This window comes from Balaenoptera musculus, chromosome 11 (genome assembly GCF_009873245.2).
Source record: "Balaenoptera musculus isolate JJ_BM4_2016_0621 chromosome 11, mBalMus1.pri.v3, whole genome shotgun sequence".
Taxonomy (NCBI): domain Eukaryota; kingdom Metazoa; phylum Chordata; class Mammalia; order Artiodactyla; family Balaenopteridae; genus Balaenoptera; species Balaenoptera musculus.
Genome location: NC_045795.1, coordinates 92,575,575 through 92,594,634, shown reverse-complemented (window position 1 = coordinate 92,594,634; position 19,060 = coordinate 92,575,575). Strand labels below are relative to the sequence as shown.

The following is a 19,060-nucleotide window of genomic DNA, read 5'->3' as shown; positions in this document are numbered from 1 at the left end:
ACGTTGGGCGTCAAAGTGTAAAAGCCACAAATGCGGCTCTTTTCACACCCGCTGTGTATATTGTGAGTTCTCCAAGTGTCACGTGGCACGTGCCCGAGAGCAGCCTCCTGGGATCTAAGGGGTTTACAAATGTGTTCATGCAGGCCGGACCTGGCCCCCGAAGGAAGGAATGGCTTAAATACACGGAGAGGAGAGCAGAAGCTGCCCCTCTTCCGCGCCGGGGCTTCCTCCCAGGGCTGCAACTCGAGGGTGACCGGAGGGGAAAGCAGCCCTAAGCAGCTGGTCCCGCACGCATGTCGACTCGTCACCGCTCCCAGCTCTGCCTCTGTGTCTTCGGTTTACGCTGGAGCCCCCTGCGTTGTGCTCTCACCACCCACCCTGCCCCCCTGCTCTTCCTTCCCCTGGGGCGCAGCTACCTCTTTGGACGGCTTCCTGAGCACATCTCCCACTCCGCCCCCGCTCCGCAGCCCGTGACTCAGCACCGTGACGATGCACATCAGGAGCGTCTCGCACGTGTGCTCTTTATCCTGCTCCGTCTCCTCTGCAGGGACCCGCTCTGCGAACACGCCAAGTCGTGAGAGATGCGAAACGTGAGGGAAAAGAGATACCGGGATTTGGAGATCAGGATTCCTGAATGCCACCTCACCAGCTGACAGACAGGAGCCAGAAAGAATAAAAGAAAGGAATCGAGCATCCAAAGCTTTCTTTTTCATCACTGTTTTCATCACTAAACCTTGCTAATTTCTCAAGCCCAGAATTGCCCTTCCCTCTATTAAATCTAAAATATTCCCTATCGTTTTCAGATTTTAAACTACAGTGTCAGCTCTGACCAGGCGCTTGACCTTAGGTAAGTCGCTCAGTACTGAGTGATAAGCATCTCTTCTCTCAGCTCAGGGCCCGGGTGCCTCACTGGGGATGTTGTAGGGCTACATCCAGCAACATTTTTACAGTTGGTCCTCTGAAGAAATCGCTTTAAACTGGAAACTGTCCATTCTTACTGGTTTTTGGAGGAAGAACTTGCTGACTGCCCTGTTCTTTTCTCCAGCTGCAGTGAGAATGGTCTTGCTAAAACACCTATCTCATCATATCACTCCCCTTTCAACAACCTGGATCATCCTTTAAGGAAGCTTTGACCCCCTGAGCCTGACATGTAAGACCCTTCATGATCTGGCCCTTTGTTGACCTCTCTGGCTTCACTTCTTCCTGCTCTATGATCGTTATCTCCCTAAACATGCTGTATTCTACGTCCAAGCCTTTAGGCATGCTGTTCCCTCCAACAGGAATACCGACCCCTCCTCCTTCGCCCAAGATTCTACTGTTTTCATTTAGCTGTCATCGCCTAGGTGATACTCTTACTCCAGTATTAGGCTGGGTGCCTATCTTCTATATTCCATCCTTATTCTCAGCACTCAGCACCCTCTCTAGTAATCACCTCTTGGCCCACCTCCCTCTCCCCCCGCCCCGACCCTGCCACTATAGTATTATATCTTAGAGTACCACACAGTCCCTGGCAAAGAGTGGGCACTCAGTAAATACTGGCTGAATCCATGAAGCAGCTATTTTCTTCCCATATAGCCTTCTTTCCCCCGCTTCATCCCCCTCCTCTCTCCCAGCCCTTCCTCTTTGCTACTGGCCTTACTTCTGAGCAGTGAGTCTGCTTTCATCTGCTTCCAATGTCATGTGCACCATCTAAGCCTCTGGGGGGAGCCTGGCACTAACATGGTAACGCTGCGAGGTCCTACCTTCTTTGGGTGCCGGAGAGGAGCAGTTCTCCCCAGTCTCCACCCTACACACGTCAGAGTACAGGAACTCGCTTGCCAAACTCTCACTGGCTTCTGGAGAGAGAAGGAAATTTTATGATGAACAATCTGGCAACATATGGTTAAAATGTTTGAAGTCCCCAATTCACGGCTGATTAAACAATTCTTTACATAAATAACACCCGACAAGCCTGCATATAAATTCAAAGCAGAGATGCAATTTACACTTTCATTTGGTGATCTGTATGGGAAAAAAGCCAGAAATGTCAATTCCTGTAAGCTTACTAGAAATATCGCACTTAAATAGCACCTCTCCAACTTTAAAGACAAACAGCTGAAACTCTTCGACAAATACTACTGAACATACAGACTCCAGCAAGATTTATACCAAGTCTGCATGAGAAGCAGGAGTGGAAATCTGAGGCCCAGATCAGTTTAGTTCAGAACCCTAAGATGGTTGGCAGTGAATGTCATTTTTAGTGTCAACTTGGAGGCTGGAGTTACATGCCAAGAATGCAGCATTTGGGAGGGAGAAAAAGGCTGCCTGGCTTAGTTACAATCCTAGTTTGTTCCTTGGACTCAGGGCGCCTGGCTACCAGATGAAAAACCAGTAATATTTCACTGACTATTGTCAAGTATTTTAATTGAGGGAAAAGGCACTTGGGTATCACTCAAGAATATGTATCTCTCTCTCAAAAGAGGAAATCTCTTCTGTTTTTTCTATAAATTAAAATCATATAAGCTCACTGTAAAACTTGCACACTGTTTAAAAAAAAAAAAGCCCCAGAGACAGCCACTGATTGCGGTTTGGGGGTATATTCTTCCATATGTTATAAGACATATGAGCTTTTTAATTAAAAATAAAAATCTACACAGATCCTATTGTAGTTATTCTTCTGCAATTTCCTACCATATCTTGGGTACTTTTCCATGAAGGTTTATAAAGACGTACCATATCTGCAGGGTTCACCACACCATGCATGAACCACACTCTAATGAAACACTCCCTTACGTTGAGATTGCTTCCAATTTCACACTGCAATGAACATACTTCCGTACACATCTGTTTCTACATTTTTTTTTTAAAGGATAAATTCCTAGAAGTAGATTTACCAAGCCAGAGGGATGCATACTCCTATGCTTTCAATATACATGGTCAAACTGTTTCACGAAAATGTTGTACTAGTTTAAAATAGGACTTTAGTAAATAAGTTCAACGTAGCATCTGGACACTCACACTTAGCACTGACACATCATACTGCCCTTTGAATGAAGTGAAAACTAAGCCCTGTATTCAGTTCACACTCTGAGTGTTAGGGAGATACCTACGCTGCCAAAGTCATCATTTTTAGTTCAGTTGTAATCAGGAAATACTCTTTTAACATTAAAAAAGCTCAGAAGATCCCAAACCCACCTGGAAGAGCGGTTTCATTGGGCAGCCTATCTACTTCCAAGATGAAGTCATCCTTGAAGAACAGGTAGCCCACTATTGAGAACAGGTAAACCAGGATCAAAGCCAGGACCGCCGTCAAGATGATGGACCGTCCGTTGCGAGTGACGCTTTTAATGACATTAAGCAGAGTCTCTTCTCTGTACACTAAGTCAAAAAGCTTTAAAAACAAACGAAAGGACGACAATGGGACAATTTTAAGAAGCCTCTATATTAGATGGATATCCATATCCCCTAATGACAACTTGATTTATAAAGAATTTACCCTTCCGGAAACTCAAAAGCATTATACTCTTAACGTGTTATGCTTGCCTGTCTTAACAGTGAAAACCAAGATGGTAAAAATAAGGAAAAACAAATATAGACAAGGAGGGTGGGAAACAAGAGCAATTTCAAGTTGTTTACATGCAGCTTAGAGGTCTTGGGAATAGAGAAAATACAGGCTGTACCAGTGAGCTGCAGAGGACAAGGGGGACGAAAGGGATGAGGGTCCTGGTATTCATTTAGGGATTATCCACTGAGCTTCTATTAAGGGCCAGCCACTCTGGACATGGGACTGGCTGACCTGCAATGGGCCAGGCCAGGGAGCAGGGACTCTGGAGTGGACAGAGGTTCAAACCTCAGCTCAACCGCTTGCTGCCACCAGGACCAGGTACTACCCCCTTCCTCTCAGAGCCTCAGTTTCATCATTTGCAAACTGGAGGAGAGAGACTTATTGTAAAGAATAAATAGACAATGTATATAGAGTGCTTAGCAGACAGTCATACTTCTGTGCTGAGTAAGTCCACAGTTGATGGTAATTATCATTAAATTCCTGACGAAGAGACTGGGCCAAGGTCACACAGATAGTACACAGCAGGGACGCTGGCGGTGGTAGCACGCCAGGAAGCCTAAACCCTTCCTATGGCCCTGGTCGGGGCAGAGACGCCCTGCGGTTCACAGCGGGTTCACCATCTTGGTGCGCCCTCTGTCCAAGGGGCCTGCACTTTGCAAGAACTTGGCTTCATGAGAAAGGGAGGCTCCCTGGAGGTACTTAGAGGTATGGGAGACCAGCAGCTGGTTTTCTAAGAACTACAATCTCAGATATTTGGCTGGAGGGATGGCGGAGAGCCATGAGAGAAGAGATGCACGGCGTTGTTCTGGACCTGGGGGGGCTGGCTTTAATATGGCCTCTGCGTGGACATCTGATCCTGTCCTGAAGGTCCTGCTTCCACCGTGGCTTTGGGGAATGACTGTGCACAGCCAAGTGAGTCAGGGGACAAGGGTGTGAATCCTGACTCTGCTTTTAATTTGTTGCAAGCTGTTGATCGGGCCATGAGACCTCTCTGGACCTCAGTTTCTGCATTTGTAAAATCAGTGGACTGAACTAGCTCATCTCCGAGTCCCTTCCAATTTAGAATTTTACGTCTGAGTTCATTTTCTGCTCAATTAGCCCCTCTGCCTCCATAAGGCCAGTCTGCGTCCTGAGACCAGTGTGAAGGGCACCGGGTAAAGGAGGACACTTAAAAAGGAAGCAAGGAAGAGGCGTTTATTCGATATAAGAGTACAAAGGCTAATGTTGCTGTTAATGTTGGTTAAATATTTTCCAGCAACCCACCATGAAGCAGCAAGTAAGAGCAACTTCAGACAACAAATGACACTTGTTTTCTGGGGCTAAGAACTGTAGAGATTATACAGCCCCCAAATCACTGAAATGACAAGTAACTTTTTCCTTTTCATTTACCTATAATTTCTGATTTTAAAACAAGGGACATATATCACTTGATAATAAGGAAAAACTTTCTTCTAATTAGAAAATTAGACAAGTTCAATGGAGAAAACTTTGAAAACACAAAAAAGCATAGAAAAAAACAAAAATCACTAATAACTCCAATATCTATAGACATTTACTCAACAAATTCTTTCTTTCTGACCTTACTACATAATTGAAAAAAGTGTAACGTACGCATACATGTTTTTACTAAAATATTATACCATAAGCTGGCATACAGTCCGCTTGCTTGGTAAAAAGAATCATGAACATTTTCATGTCAAAAAGATCACCTAGTTAAAGTACCTGCCTGGATGATAGCCTGATTGACAAACTCAGAATCTCTGTGAGGGTGTGATCAAAATAGATATTTTTTCAAATCTAAGTAAATAACTATCATCACAGCTCTGGTTAAAAATAAGCAGTGGTCTGATTTTCTGGATAATACCTTTTCTCTCTTCCTTCTGGTACTTTCACTCATTTTAGACTAGAGATTATTCGAATATGGTCCTGAGGTATTTATAGTCTCTTGAATTTGGGCAATATAGCTGCCACCTGTGTCTATATTTAATAAAAAGAACAATTAGATCTATTTGGATTTCTGAGAGCTTTTTCATTTTATGTCCATGGATCTTTGTTAAGGAAAGTTTTACTTCATTATGTTTTTAAGCTTTGTTTCTGTTATAATTTTTTCTGAGGAAAAAAATAATAAACCTTATGTCAGTTTCAAAAAAAAAAAAATGATCACCTAGTATTCCAGTATATGGAAAAACCACAGTCTACTCAACCAATATCTTTTCCTTTTTTAAATAGTCAAGATGTTTTCAATTATATATCATTAAAAGTAACGCTGTGATGAACACCTCTGCATGTGCCTGTATATATACCTGTCCAGTTATTTCTTTTTGGCAAGTTTCCAGAAATGGAGCTGTTGGGTCAAATATTATAACACACGATATCGCTCCACTGCTTTCCGGAAAGGCTGTACCAATTTATCCTTAGCACTGTTAGAGAACGAGGCCCGTTTTAGCGCACTCTCACTAGAAGTGGGCATGATCATGCTTCTGAACCTTTCCCAACATTACAGGTACAACACGGGATCACGCTCGTGTGTTAACCAGTACGTCACTGTTTGACATTAGAACACGTCCACGTTTACTCTGAATTTCTCCTTTTCTTACCTGCCTGCTAACGAACTTTGCACACTTTCATCTTGGGATGTTAATAGTTTGCTAAGGACACAACTTGAAGGCAGGCTTGGGACCGGGTTCAGCCAGTCTCGGGGTGAACTTCAGTTAGGCCACAGTCGCCCACTCTGCCTTTCCGCCCCGCTGGTGTAGAGCTTTCACGTGACGTGTGGGTTTTCCCTGCTACAGGTCTCTCTCCAATTCCTTCCTGTCACAGGCTGTCCTCATTTGTGGAATAATGTGAACGGTTTCAGTATTTTGTCTGTGGTTCCCAACAGACACGTTAAATACTGCTTTTGACACCAAAAGGAACACGTCACTTGAAGTCACAGAAAGTCAAGGCCCAGATGGCTTAGAAACCCCGCAGAAGCACCTATGCGAAGCGTCCAAGCCCGGTCTCATTGGACCCTGGTCAGTCTTTCTCAAAGTGCACTGAGCCGAGGTAACATCACCAGGAGCTCTGGGCTCCTCTGGTCCTTCTGTGACGGGTGAGGGACGGCAAGGCAGACATGCAGACTGCAATGCGAAATACCGGTTTCAGCGGAGCAGGGGCTTTTTCACAGGCTCAAAGGAAAGGCAGCTCAGGGCCGTGCTTAAGCACCTAGACCCGGGAGTCAACAGAGCTGCGTCGCTATTGTGGTCTCTGCCCCTGACTTGCGGTGCGACTCTGGGCAGGTGACCTGCCTCACCGGGCTCCACCTCGCCAGTGGTAATTTGCAGAGTTCGTCCGCCTCAAAGGCGGTCGTGAGAGGGGACAGAAAGAGCACACAGGGAACAGTCAGTAAGTGACAGTAACTGTTCTTTTCTACACTGTGAGGCCCGTGAGGGCTGGGACGACACTGCCTCGTCTCACCATGACACCCACCGCGTCTAGTTCTGGCACCGGCTGGCACTGCCAATGACCAAAAGAAGAGGATTTGATGAACAGAAAAGGAAACAGAGCCAACGGGATGTAGATGGTCGGAAAAGTCATTCTCTGCCAAGGCGAGATGGCACTGTCTAAAGGGGACTCCCCTACCTCGTGGGAGAGACCCCGACTCAACTCTGCCTCCCCACTGAGAGAGGACAGGAATTTGTCAGGTTCCGGACTCGGGCCTCCCAGACTCACAAACAGGAACCCCACCCAGGGGTGTTACTGCATGAGACAAAAAGGCTTAGAAATATACACAGAGCTCTAAAGATCTCTGATAGAGAGCGACCAAAATAGGGCACGTAATGGCCATCACAAGTGTATCCAGAGACCTCTTTGCCTAAAACCTCAAAGTACGGCCAGACCTATTTTAAAATGAGGGAAACAAATCCATATCCATATCCCTCAGCCTGCCAACATCCACCACTAATGGAAGGAGCTGATCCCGGAGGCCTAGATGCTGCATTCTTCATGGTGTTTGGATGGGAGAGGGGAGAGGGGAGACGGGATGACAGAGACGGTAATAACAGCTGGCCATCGCTCAGCATTTCTGTGGCGGTGCTGTTCTCAGACCCTGACACGCGAAGTAGCAGAAAATCCCTATGATGGCCCTGCCAGGAAATGGACTGTTCTCCCCATTTCGTAGATGGGGAAACTGAGGCACAGCGCAGTTAAGTCACCAGCCCGGAGACCACATGGACGGCAACTCCTGGAAGTGCCTTCCTTGCCCTGCTTTTTGCAAGTAAATCCCTCGTCGTTTCTTTTTTTTGGCTGCACCTCGCGGTTTGCGGGATCTTAGTTCCCCAACCAGGGATCGGACCTGCACCCTTGGCAATGAAAGTGCAGAGTCCTATCCACTGGACTGCCAGGGTATTCCCAAGTCCCTTGTCTTAAGTCAACACTTAGGCCTTGATCATTTTTTAATCATCAGAAACATTCTAATACTTCTTCTATTCCCTTTATGGACGGTTTTGCTCGCAGAAAGGTCAATTTTACGCTTCCTGTCATTTGACATAGGTACAATGAAGTGGTTTTTTATCTACAACTCTACAGGTCAAGATTCCCTGTAATGACAGGAGAATAAGCAGATAGAGGTCTGTCATTTAAAAACCTGCTCAGGAGGAAAATAATGGAAAATCAAGACATTTAAGCACTCGGCTCAGACTGGAACACAACTTCTGCTGAAAAGGCCTCCTGGATCAATAAATCTATCAAGCTCACTGTCGTGGGTCTTGCGGCTTTGAAAATAGCTCCTGCTCTTGTTGGCACTACATGTTTTCACTGGACAATGGATCCCATGAGAACTGTCAGAAGGTGACAGTCGCAAAAACATTCTTCTTGTAAGTGCTGGCTGAGGCCAAGAAATAAGACAAACAAAGGTGCACATGGAGGCAACACCTCCTGATCTAGATGGTGGGCATCATCTGTCATCGTGATCACGCAGTGTGATCGTGCACCTCCTGGGCTCCTGAGAGCTGACCTGCTCCCTGGGTACCTTTCCTCTCCAGATGCCCCAAACGCTGCGTACAGCGCGGGCTAGGACCTCGTTAGCCCAGGCACACCAGTCACCATGAAAAGGAGGGGTCTGTGAGGGGAGGAAGGACAGAGGATGCTCTCCTAGCTGCCCACGTGTAACATCTTTCAACACCAGCAACTCACCAGCAAACTGTAGAAGAATTCATGGACGAAGAGCCCCATGGCGCAGATCAGCAGATACAGCAAATGATAAAGGAACTCAACATCCAGAACCATGGCTCGGTAGCCTCTGGTGAATGTTCCACAGTTGCCCACAAAGCTCATCAGAAAGATGATTTTATTGCAGACCTGACAACAATGACAGCAACAGTCAGATAAGCACGGACCATGGCGAACTCGAGACTCTTCACAAGAGCCGAGGGCAGTTTGCCCCCAAGCGTCTCTCGGCACCTGTGCCCAAACAAAAGCTTCCTTTTGCACCCAGGGCCCATCGAAGGCGCTGAGAACTGTTCTGCGGATCAAAGTCATTTCATTACTTTGCTTTTCAGGCATATTGCAAGTTAATGTGACAGTCAAATAACTTCATGTGCAACACTAATCAAGTGGCATTTGTAAGTGACAAAAACAAAATTAACACATACTGAAATTATGATTTTCAAGATGAGATATGAATCATTTCTAACATCCTTACATGAGTTAGTCAAACACAGAAGTCACCTCAATCCACGAACCCTGTGATCAGCATGATTAAAAGTGTTTTCTAACTTTCTGTTACGTTCTAGGCATTAGAGGGTTGCAATTTAATGAGAAGCAGCCACTTCTTGTCACCCATTGCTCCTAATTTTACAGGGAAAATGAGAATTCTCTTGGGGTGGGCAGGGGAAAGTAAGTGACTTCAGGATGAGTTCTATTCCCCTGCCCCCCTTTCTGGGAATAACTTCTTTTTTTTTTTGGTGATGAAAGTTAAATTTATTGTGGTATTCATTTTGTAATTCATATACACATCAAATCAAAATGTTGTACACCTAAAACTAATACAATATTATATGTCAATTACATCTCAAAAGTTAAAAAACAATATATGAAAAGTATGTAACCTTATTAATAAGCAAAGAAATGTGATTTTCCTGATTTCTTCTTTTTCATAAACTCATATTTGAAATAGTCATATATACATGGTAAGAGTAATAGCATTTTTTTCCAATAGCATAGAAGAGTATAAAGAATAAAGGTAAGTCTCCCTCCCAACCTATACTATCAGATCCCCCCCACTCTCCAAGAAGACTACTCTTATCCCCCAGAAGGAGCCAAACTGGGACCTCATAAAGTACCAACGTTTGGCCCTTCTTGGGTTGGGAATAACTTCTATTTTTCCTCTGGGCATCCATCCCTTCCCATGTATAGGTCCTTGAGGTCTGGGTGGGGCTCCATCCTGGCCAGTCAGAATTATGGCAATCCCCTGGCAACAACTGGTTCAGGGATAAGCACGTGACCAAATGCAGTCAATGACACCCACTGAGATCTTTCCTGGGACTGCAGCGTAAGACAACTTTGTTCTTTACCCCTGACCTCGGACCTGACAGAAAGTGAGCTCTGAGGCTGCTGGCATCCATCCTGCATTACCATGGAGCCCAAGGGTACCACCAGCGCAGAACCAAAAGAGAGGAACTGAGCCCTGACGCTACTGTCTAGCCTCCTGAATTCAGCTACACCTGAAGCCAGGCTCTAGATTCTCAGGCACATTTTCTCCTTTGCTTATATTAGCGTGGATTAGGTTTTCTGACCCCTGCAACTGAAGGCTGACCTACTGTATAACCGAGTCCCACTTTTGAGAGAAACCCCATGCCTGAAGTCTGTCTATAGCAACATGCTGCTAGAAAAACCTGAATCAGGAGAAAGGTGGAGAGAATGCGCTTCGGCTGCACTTGGTAAAACCATCTCCTGCTACCCGAGCTAGCTTGGCCACAGGTGCTGGGGAAGCGGTGCCAGTTAATCTGGTGGGTCAGTGCAAGCGAGCTTCTCGGCAATCAGATAAGGGGGGAAGCCAACACCCATGGAGAAGGTTCGGCTTTCTCAGACAGGCTAACCTTTCAATCCACCAGGTCTTTTTCTTCTAATATTCTAACCTTTGCCAGTGTAGGATCCTTTTTAGGGGGAGAAAGCATCATTCATTCTGAAAGAACTGTGTTGCTGGGGTTTCAGAGAGGAAGAAAAAAAAAAAAAAGGTCACGCTCTGGTCGACATTCCAGGACCTCACACAAGCCCAGGCACCTGCGGTATTCACAATAGAGCAATCCACTTCACCTGAGTCCCCTCTGCCCTTTAACTTCTGCCCCCGTCTTCTCTGTCGCTTCACCAGCAACTGTCTCCTATTCATGGTCTTAGTCTGCTGTCCCCACTTCCTACGGACCCCGCTTTGGTTAGTGTCAGATGTGGCTTTTGGTCCCAGCTCTCTACTGCAGCGGCTCTCCCCACGTCCCCAGCGATTCTCCAGGGCACACACAGCCGTCTTGCCCTGTCCACTCCTAGCACCCAACCCCAGCTCCTGCAGCACCCTTCTCACCACCCTCCCTGCACGTGGCTGCCAGGATACCACCCTGGGCTGCTTCCCCAGCTCTCAGATCTCCAACATTCCTTCGCGGTGTTGCCCACAGCTGCTATTTCTTCTCCCATTGCTCCATGTGAACGTTTCTCTTTTTTCATCCCCTCTAAATAATTGTTTACTGTTTCAGCTTTTTCCCCCCCAGCTAATGGTATTATGAATGGTCATTAATTATCCAAATGGAGTCTTCCCCCCAACTGATTTACGTTAAAGAGAAAACTATGGAATGACCAAAGGCCAGAGCAACAAAAGAATTAACTCGCAGAAGACAACCTCTGAAATACTGAGTGTTTTTTCCTTTTTTTAATTTGTTTCTCCTGTATTTCTTTCTTGAAAAGCTTCCTCTCACTGCAGGTGAAGCCTGCATTTCCTGCTTCAGTGCTGATGTGGCTCTGTCACTCTGGTCATGCATTTCCAAACATCAGGCCCAACATTAATAGCTTGTCTTGTTACCTCAAGCCCCGTGAGCCAACAATTTTGGTCTATTTTCACCCTGAAAACCAGGTCTTGCATGACTTCGTTTTAGCTGGAGGCATCATTCTTCTCCCAGCCTCCCGTGACTAAAAATTTGGAGTTACACTTGCCTCCTTCATCACCCAGTCAAGACAGTAATACCTTCTTTGCCTGGAGAAAAGGACCCAGACCAAGCCCTGCACTGCTTTCAGGCTTAAGGCTCAGACCCTACGCCCACCATGTGTCACTGTTCCCTCCGAAGCTCTGACATCTGTACCTTCCTTCTTCTCCGTTATGACCAAGACGCAGGCTTGTCACACGTAATCGAAAGCCCTGCTAGAGGCCCTAAGTGGTCCCCCACCCCCCGTGCTCAAATCCGTGTATATTCATGCCACTACCAAGGGAATTTTCTCAACCACTGAATTGCTCAAAAACCCTGAATCATTTCCCACTATTGGGAATAGAATTTCCCAACCTATATTCTATACAACACTAATTCCAAGTGATACTTTACAGAAAATGTGGGCAAAGGAAGTTCGGGAAACACGAATACCCAGTGTCCCTTCTTACAGATCATAACCCGTATCAGCATGTTAAAGTCTCAGAAATGCTGCCGTGAAAAAACCTTTCATGTTGCTTAACCAGCATTTCGCACATTGATTTGACCAAGGAACGCTCTTTTCGCCTAAGATTTATCAACTTGGAACACGCGGACCTGGAGGATGAAGGCCCAGTGCGTCTTCCTGAAATTCAGGGCCCAGGTTCCTTGCACAAGATCAGGCCCTACATGTCAGTACATGAGCCACAGAGGAGGCGAAACTCAACGGCTGGTCGTCTCCTGAGAAGGTCCGGGCTCCCCTCGCTGCTGTGGCCTATGGGGAAGATGCTCCTCTCAATCCCTGCTTCATGGCCCCACTGTCTCCATTCTTTAAGACAAGACTTCAGCCCTGTCCTCCTTCTCCCCTAGCGCCCTTGCTGCCGCTGCCATCTGAACAGCCATGTGGGGACATTTATGATTGCCCTCAATTACTGGATTCACCTTTTTTGCAATATCACTTCCATTTTTGAACAGTGACCTTAGCTTCCTTATACACTCAGGGCAGAAACCTCTGGAAGGCAGTTTTAGATCCCCACATGTCCCAATTCGTTCCATTTTTTCACCAGGAAACCTCTCCAAATTATGGCTTTATATCAGTTGTGTCCATTTCCTAGGAATTCCACAGATGGAGTTGGCACCTACCCGTCCACAGCGGTGAAATAGCATTTCCAAATGTCACTACTGACTTTGAGGTAACTCTCCTTGATTCTCTTCTTACCTCTCCACCAGCTCCATCTCTGTCAACAGTTCCTCTTGCTTCTCTGCGGTCCTCACCAGAAGTGGGTGTTGTGTTAACATTCGGTCATTTTGACTTACTGGCTAAAATCTCTCGTCCTAGCACACCTTTGACCTGATTGGCAAAACTAACCCAGACCTCAACTTCTCTCCCTTTGTCTGCCTAATTCTGAGAGGAATATTCCCTGAAAATGAGACTGTCGGTGCCCGGAGAGTACGTTAAGAGGTCCACCGTCCTGTGAGAAGGGGAAGAGGGAGACGGCCACCTGCAGCTCTCCTTTGCTTCTGCTATTTTAAGAGTTGACCCAGATAATATTTTTCTGCGCTGGAAGCACAGGCCAAGATTCTGGGGAGGATGGAAGGCATTCCTACTTGTATGTAAACAAAACTGTGGCGATGAAGGTATTCATACTTACGTTGAAAGCTCCCAGAAGAAACAACGTGGGTTGTAACCCGACCGAAAATATCAACCGGAGAATTGTGGAAGCGATTAAGGCCCGGATGCCGTGGGGCTTGGGGAGGGCAATGACAATGGCCAGAGATATAAGCATGGCTGTCCACAGCAGCCCTGACCAGTGTGGCTCCAGGGTTCCTGGAAGGACAAGGCAGGGCTCTCAGAGATCAGAGCTTTCACCGGGTACAGGTGAAAGACCAAAACAGGTTTAACGTCATTTTCTTCAACCACCTCTCTGGCCTTGTATGTCCCAACCCTCACGTCCAGTTCTCTGCCCCAGACGTAACCCATCACATCCATGTTTTCTTACCTGCAAGCCTTCTACTGATACGTGTTCCTTCTACCTGGGAAATTCTCTCCCTTTCCCATTCATGTTAAGTCTTAGCTTAGATGTCACCTCTTCTAGGAAGTCTCCTCCACGCCCTTCCTCCTCACAAAACATGCCAGGTGCTCCTTCCTTCTCTGATTCTTGTACCCCTGGTCATCCCTATGGGACACTGTTCTCTAGCGGTCACTGCCCCCACCCTAAACCCCATCCCCACCAGACTCCAAATTCCCCAAGGGAAGCACTGGGCACCCAGTAGGCACCCATCAAATGAGTGTGTTCCATAAGCAAAACTCATACATGTGTCACACTTCACTCTTAGGGGAGGTGAGCTGGAAGAATAAACTTCTAATTTCTATTAAAAGTATGCTAAGGAAAATTGCAGGTCCCCTGCCTGCATCAGATTTCTTCAAGGCAAGCAGGAAGGCAACTTCCTTATCATTAGCATCATCCTACAATTAGATTATCCTTGTAGTCAAAGAGCTTATACCAGTTTTTGTCATCTCTTGCTATTGCAAGTTCTATTTAGAGTGTCCCACGAGATGGCTTGGTTATATAACATGAGCCAACAGGGCTAAAAATAAGGTTCTGTAAAACACTCATTAAAAAAAAAAACACCCCTATTTCAAATGCTGTCACATTTTGAGTTTCCTTCAGATGTAAACAAGCAGCACTACATGATTAAGGCCACTTATATAAAGGAGTTTCAATTCTCCAGAACTGCTGGGATTGAAGCACCGCCTGGGAAAGAGGCGCCCTGGCAGGTTCCAGCTCTTCCACGAGCCTGCTGGCTGCCCTAGTTCATTTCGTCCACACCTGCTGAGACTCACTTTCTCTCTGAAAACTGTCCCCCTAACCCCAGCCACCTACCTCTTCCCTTTGGATATCCTTCAAAGGTAAACCTGATTAGGAATGGGCACCAAGAGGCAGAAGCTTCTCAGAAATTCAGGAAGAAGTGCATATTGGGGCCTAGGCGTCCCTTGCTGCGCATTTAACAATTGTTAGATATTGTATTAAGCCATTTACGCTGATTATCATTTATTTAACCCTCTTGATCACCCTATGAGGTTGCTGTTATCATCTCCATTTTACACCAGAGGAAACGGAATCTTGGGTTACGTATCTTGCCTAAGGTGACACAGCATATACCAGGAGTATATACGCCCCCGGAGGAACGGCCCTTAACTATCATTAAAAAAAAAAAAAAAATCCATCCGTTTTAAGTGCACACTTTGATGACTTCTGGCAGTGTATACAGTCATATGACCTCATGTAACTGCCAACACAATCAAGATATAAACAACTTTATCACCCTAAGAGGTTTCCTTGTGCCCTGTGCAACTGACGCCTTCCCCCATCTCCAATGCCAGGCAAATATGGACCTGCTTTCTACCACTGTAGCTTTGCATTTTCCAGAATTTCATGAAATGGGAAAAATAGTCATATTTGTAGGTAGTCTTTTTAATTCTTTCACTTAACAAAATTTTTAAGATCCATTCAGGTTATTGTGTATGTTAATAGTTTATTCTTTCTATTGCTGAGTAGTATTCCGTAATATGAACATACCACCATTGATTTATCCACTTAACAATTAATGGATATTTGGGTCGTTTCCAGTTGGAGTTGCCTACAAATAACGCTACTGGAAACGACCAAGTACAAATCTTGGGGTGGGTGTATGTTCTCACTTCTCTTGGACAAAAACATGGAAGTAGATTTTGGGATCCTAAGTACACGCTTAACTTTAGAAGACCTAACCATACTGTTTTCCAAACTGATTGTACCATTTTCCCTTCCCATCAGTAATATATGGGAGTTCCACTTGCTCCACATTGTCACCAATACTTGGTATGGTCAGTTTTTCTAATTTTAGCCATTCTAGTAGGTTTCTAGTAACATGTCATGGTGGTTTTCATTTGCATTTCTCTAATAACTACTGATGTTGAATATCTTTTTATGTGCTTCTTGGCCATTCATATGTCCTTTTTTGTGTGAAGTAACTGATCAAATCTTCTGCCCACTGTTTTAATTGGGTAATCTTTTTATTGTTGAGTTGTAAGAGATCTTTATACATTCTGGATATAAGCCTTTTGTCTGATGTATGATTTGTAAGTATTTTCTCCCAGCCTGTGGCTTGCCTTTCATTTTCTTAAGCGCTTGATTATCATCTTAAACTGCTCTTAAGAGCTCAGTGTAATAAATGTGACCAGTACAACACATGTGCTCAAATCCTGAAGGGGACAATATAAAAACCTGCTGTCTTCCCACTATAAAAACAGAGGTGAAAATTAATGCTAGATTCCAAAGAAACAATTATAGAAAGACTTCTTTGAGACAACTGGAGAAACATGAATATGGACAGGCTATGACATGATTTACTGTTAGTTTTGTTAGATATGATAATGGTATGGTGATTATACACATTTTAAAATATTCTTAGAAGTTAGGGATGCACAGTGAAATATCTATGGGCAAAACGACAAGATGTCTAGACTTCTTTAAAATCTTGCAGAAAATACAGTAGGAGTACAAATGAAACAAAACTGGCAAAATGTTGGTAATTGTTAAAGCTGGGCTTATGGGTATATGGCAGTTTACTATACTGTTCTTTCTACTTGTGTATATTTGAAAATTTCAACAGTAAGAAAGTTTAAAAAAGTAGCACTTTATGAGCTTTAATCATCATGCCATGTTTACAAATTCAGTATGAAATCTGAAGATGCCCAATTTTCATGCTTTTCAAAGACTCTGTGACTCATCAGTTCTGAAATAAAGGGGGAAAATGATACTTCTAAAAAGGAGCTTTTAAGGCCACAGTGTCCTTGGCAGTCACAAGCCCTGGAAGTCACAGAGCCACATCGGCACACATAGCAAGGTCATTACACACCTGCAAGAGGGACATTTTGGAAATCCTGGTTTCAGGATTCAACGAGCACAAATATTGCTCTCAAAGAAATACTTTCAGGTAACCAATCAGATTTTGTTTCTAGACAGGGCTAACACAACCCTCCTCTTGAAGATGGTCAACAGTGAGTATAGAAGATGCCCCCGACACATCTTCCAAAAGAAAAAAATAAATCCCTCTGAGTGAGTGGATGTGTTTGAGGTGATCTCAGTCACTGCATAATGGAAAGGGCTTCCTTAGGTTGGATCAACCTTGTTCTGTCCAAAGACATCTAATTACGTTTTCTGTTGAGTCTATCTGCATGAAGTTCTAAAGCCAATGCTGCCAAAACAGAAAGCCTGGACTTCTACAGATCAGCCAGGGTTGATGCCACCTTGAGTGCCACCACTGTGAAGTTGGAAGGACCTTTAAGAAACATCGCATCCAGTAGTTCTTGAACTTAGATGGGCAAGAAACAGGATGCTCCAGAGATCCTGACTAGGTCAGCAACTATCTTCTCCTGACCTCTACAGGAATTTCCAAATCCACACCTAGGTTTCACAACTACTGGCTCAATTTAAGCACCTCTTAACAGAGAGGATAAGGAGAACTAATTGAAGTGGCTCGCCCAGAGTCACGTGGCAGGTGAGTGGCAGAGCCAGGCCTAGACACGAAATCTGGACTTTGTAAATCTAGCTGTTCCACTGGGTGAGGCTTATCATTGAAGAGGAGAGAGGTGTCAATGAACTGTCCCCAGCACTGGCCTCAAAACTGCCACAAGTGACCAGTGAAGAAAATGGCCAAGATATATTTAAAAAATCAATTTTAAATATTTTTAAAGAAGTGGAGGGTAAAATGAAAACACATCCAAAGTAACAGCTGAAGAATCTGCTGTGATGTGCACAACAGCTCCCCAGAGGTGAAAAGAGGCCTGGGCTCTGTCCCTTCCACCTAAGCCCCTGGTTGACCACCTTGCACTCTTACCTCTGCTGACTGGCAGCCTGATGAAGGGAGACACCCCCCAGGGGGAACACCCTGCAGCCCTGGGAACCTGCCCAACTTTGCAGCCAAGGACACTTATGATTCCTGATATTGCATTTTAAAGGAAAATGCCCCTTGGGCTTGTGTTTAAGTACTGCTCTTGGGGGGGAAAAAATCACTTAAAAGGAGCCTTCAACATAGCTTCAGGCCAAACAGAAAAGCTAACGCCTCAAATGAGTAAGTTAGACACATCATAGAACATATGACCACTTTCAAATCTGGCCTTAAATTTACTTCCATTACGTTTATGACATCTGCATTATTAAATCCAGAGCTGAGCCTGGAATTTACCTCTGCACTGTTTCTGTTTTTTTTTTTTTTTGGGTCTTACTTTTGGGCTCTTCATCCCATTATGTTTCACACAAGGTGGCTCCTGGCAGGTTGTGACATATATATGGGAGGTGATCTGCCAAAAAGCTCTGATGAGAAATTGAGCTGAAAAGTAGGCCTCCCAGGAGGCTGTAGCAGGTGTCAGAAAAGTAGGCCGTAGATGTTTAACAGAAGAGGAGCTTCTGCCAACCCCCAGAACCCCACAGGCGTAAATGTCTCCAGAGAGCTGTTAAGCAAACCAAGGAGCCCCAAACAGAAAAGTGCCCCTCCTGAACGGTTTGCCTTTTCTCAGCAAAATGTGCAGAATTGCATACAGATGAGTAGAAGGAGACAGTGGTGGGGGAAATCCATCAAGACCATGGACAGCACATTTCATTATGTGAATAATGGCAGGTAGCTCTTAAGAGACTAAACAGCCAAGGATGTGCAGTCTGCAGTCACTAAAGCCCTGCCTCACCCTACCTCTTGTCCAAAAAAAAAAAAAAAAAATTCCAGAGATTTCTTACAAATTCTTTAGTCTGAAATCAATTTCACAAGTATGGCATGGGAAAAAAAAAATCTACTGGACTGAGCATCAAAATATCCCCGTGCTAGGGTTAGCTCGGTCGCTAACTGGCTGTGTGACTTTGGCTAAATCTCTCAGCTTCTCTGACAAATACTTTCCTAACATACAAAACAAGGAGGCTGACTGAGATGAACTCTTACAGTTTTAATACCGTATCCAGTTTCTTCTCTTTCTTTCCTGGTAAATAAATATGGACATACAATTTATATTATTTCAAGTTAGATTTAAAAATAAACCCGTGGTAAAAGCTACACTCTCATTTTGTCTGAAAATGGGTAACTGGGATCCCATAACTTGCACCAGTACTTCCAGGGATCACGTTTAAGATGCAAGTCACAGCCTTCCTGCTGCTTCTGGAATTTCCCTTGAAATTAAAGATATGGGTGGTACCTCCTCGGACTCCTTTAAATGGGTAGAAAAATGCCACAAGCAGATTCATCAGGACAGCCAGGTTTGAATGAAATGCTGCTCCAGAAAGACATGTTGCGGGCACACCAGTACAGAACGGGCTGGGCTGTGGAAACAAGGACAGAGGCCCGT

At 44.9% G+C, this 19,060-nt stretch overlaps 1 protein-coding gene across 1 annotated transcript in view; it reads right to left on the bottom strand.

Moving 5' to 3' along the window:
• The window catches only part of ITPR1 (inositol 1,4,5-trisphosphate receptor type 1), a 320,973-nt gene that overhangs the window by 28,645 nt on the left and 273,268 nt on the right, over window positions 1-19,060 (bottom strand). The window contains 7 exon segments of the mRNA XM_036868683.1: window positions 417-556; window positions 1,743-1,835; window positions 3,175-3,370; window positions 8,717-8,881; window positions 13,338-13,513; window positions 18,911-18,974; window positions 18,976-19,034. Coding sequence (XP_036724578.1) covers window positions 417-556; window positions 1,743-1,835; window positions 3,175-3,370; window positions 8,717-8,881; window positions 13,338-13,513; window positions 18,911-18,974; window positions 18,976-19,034 — 893 coding nt within the window.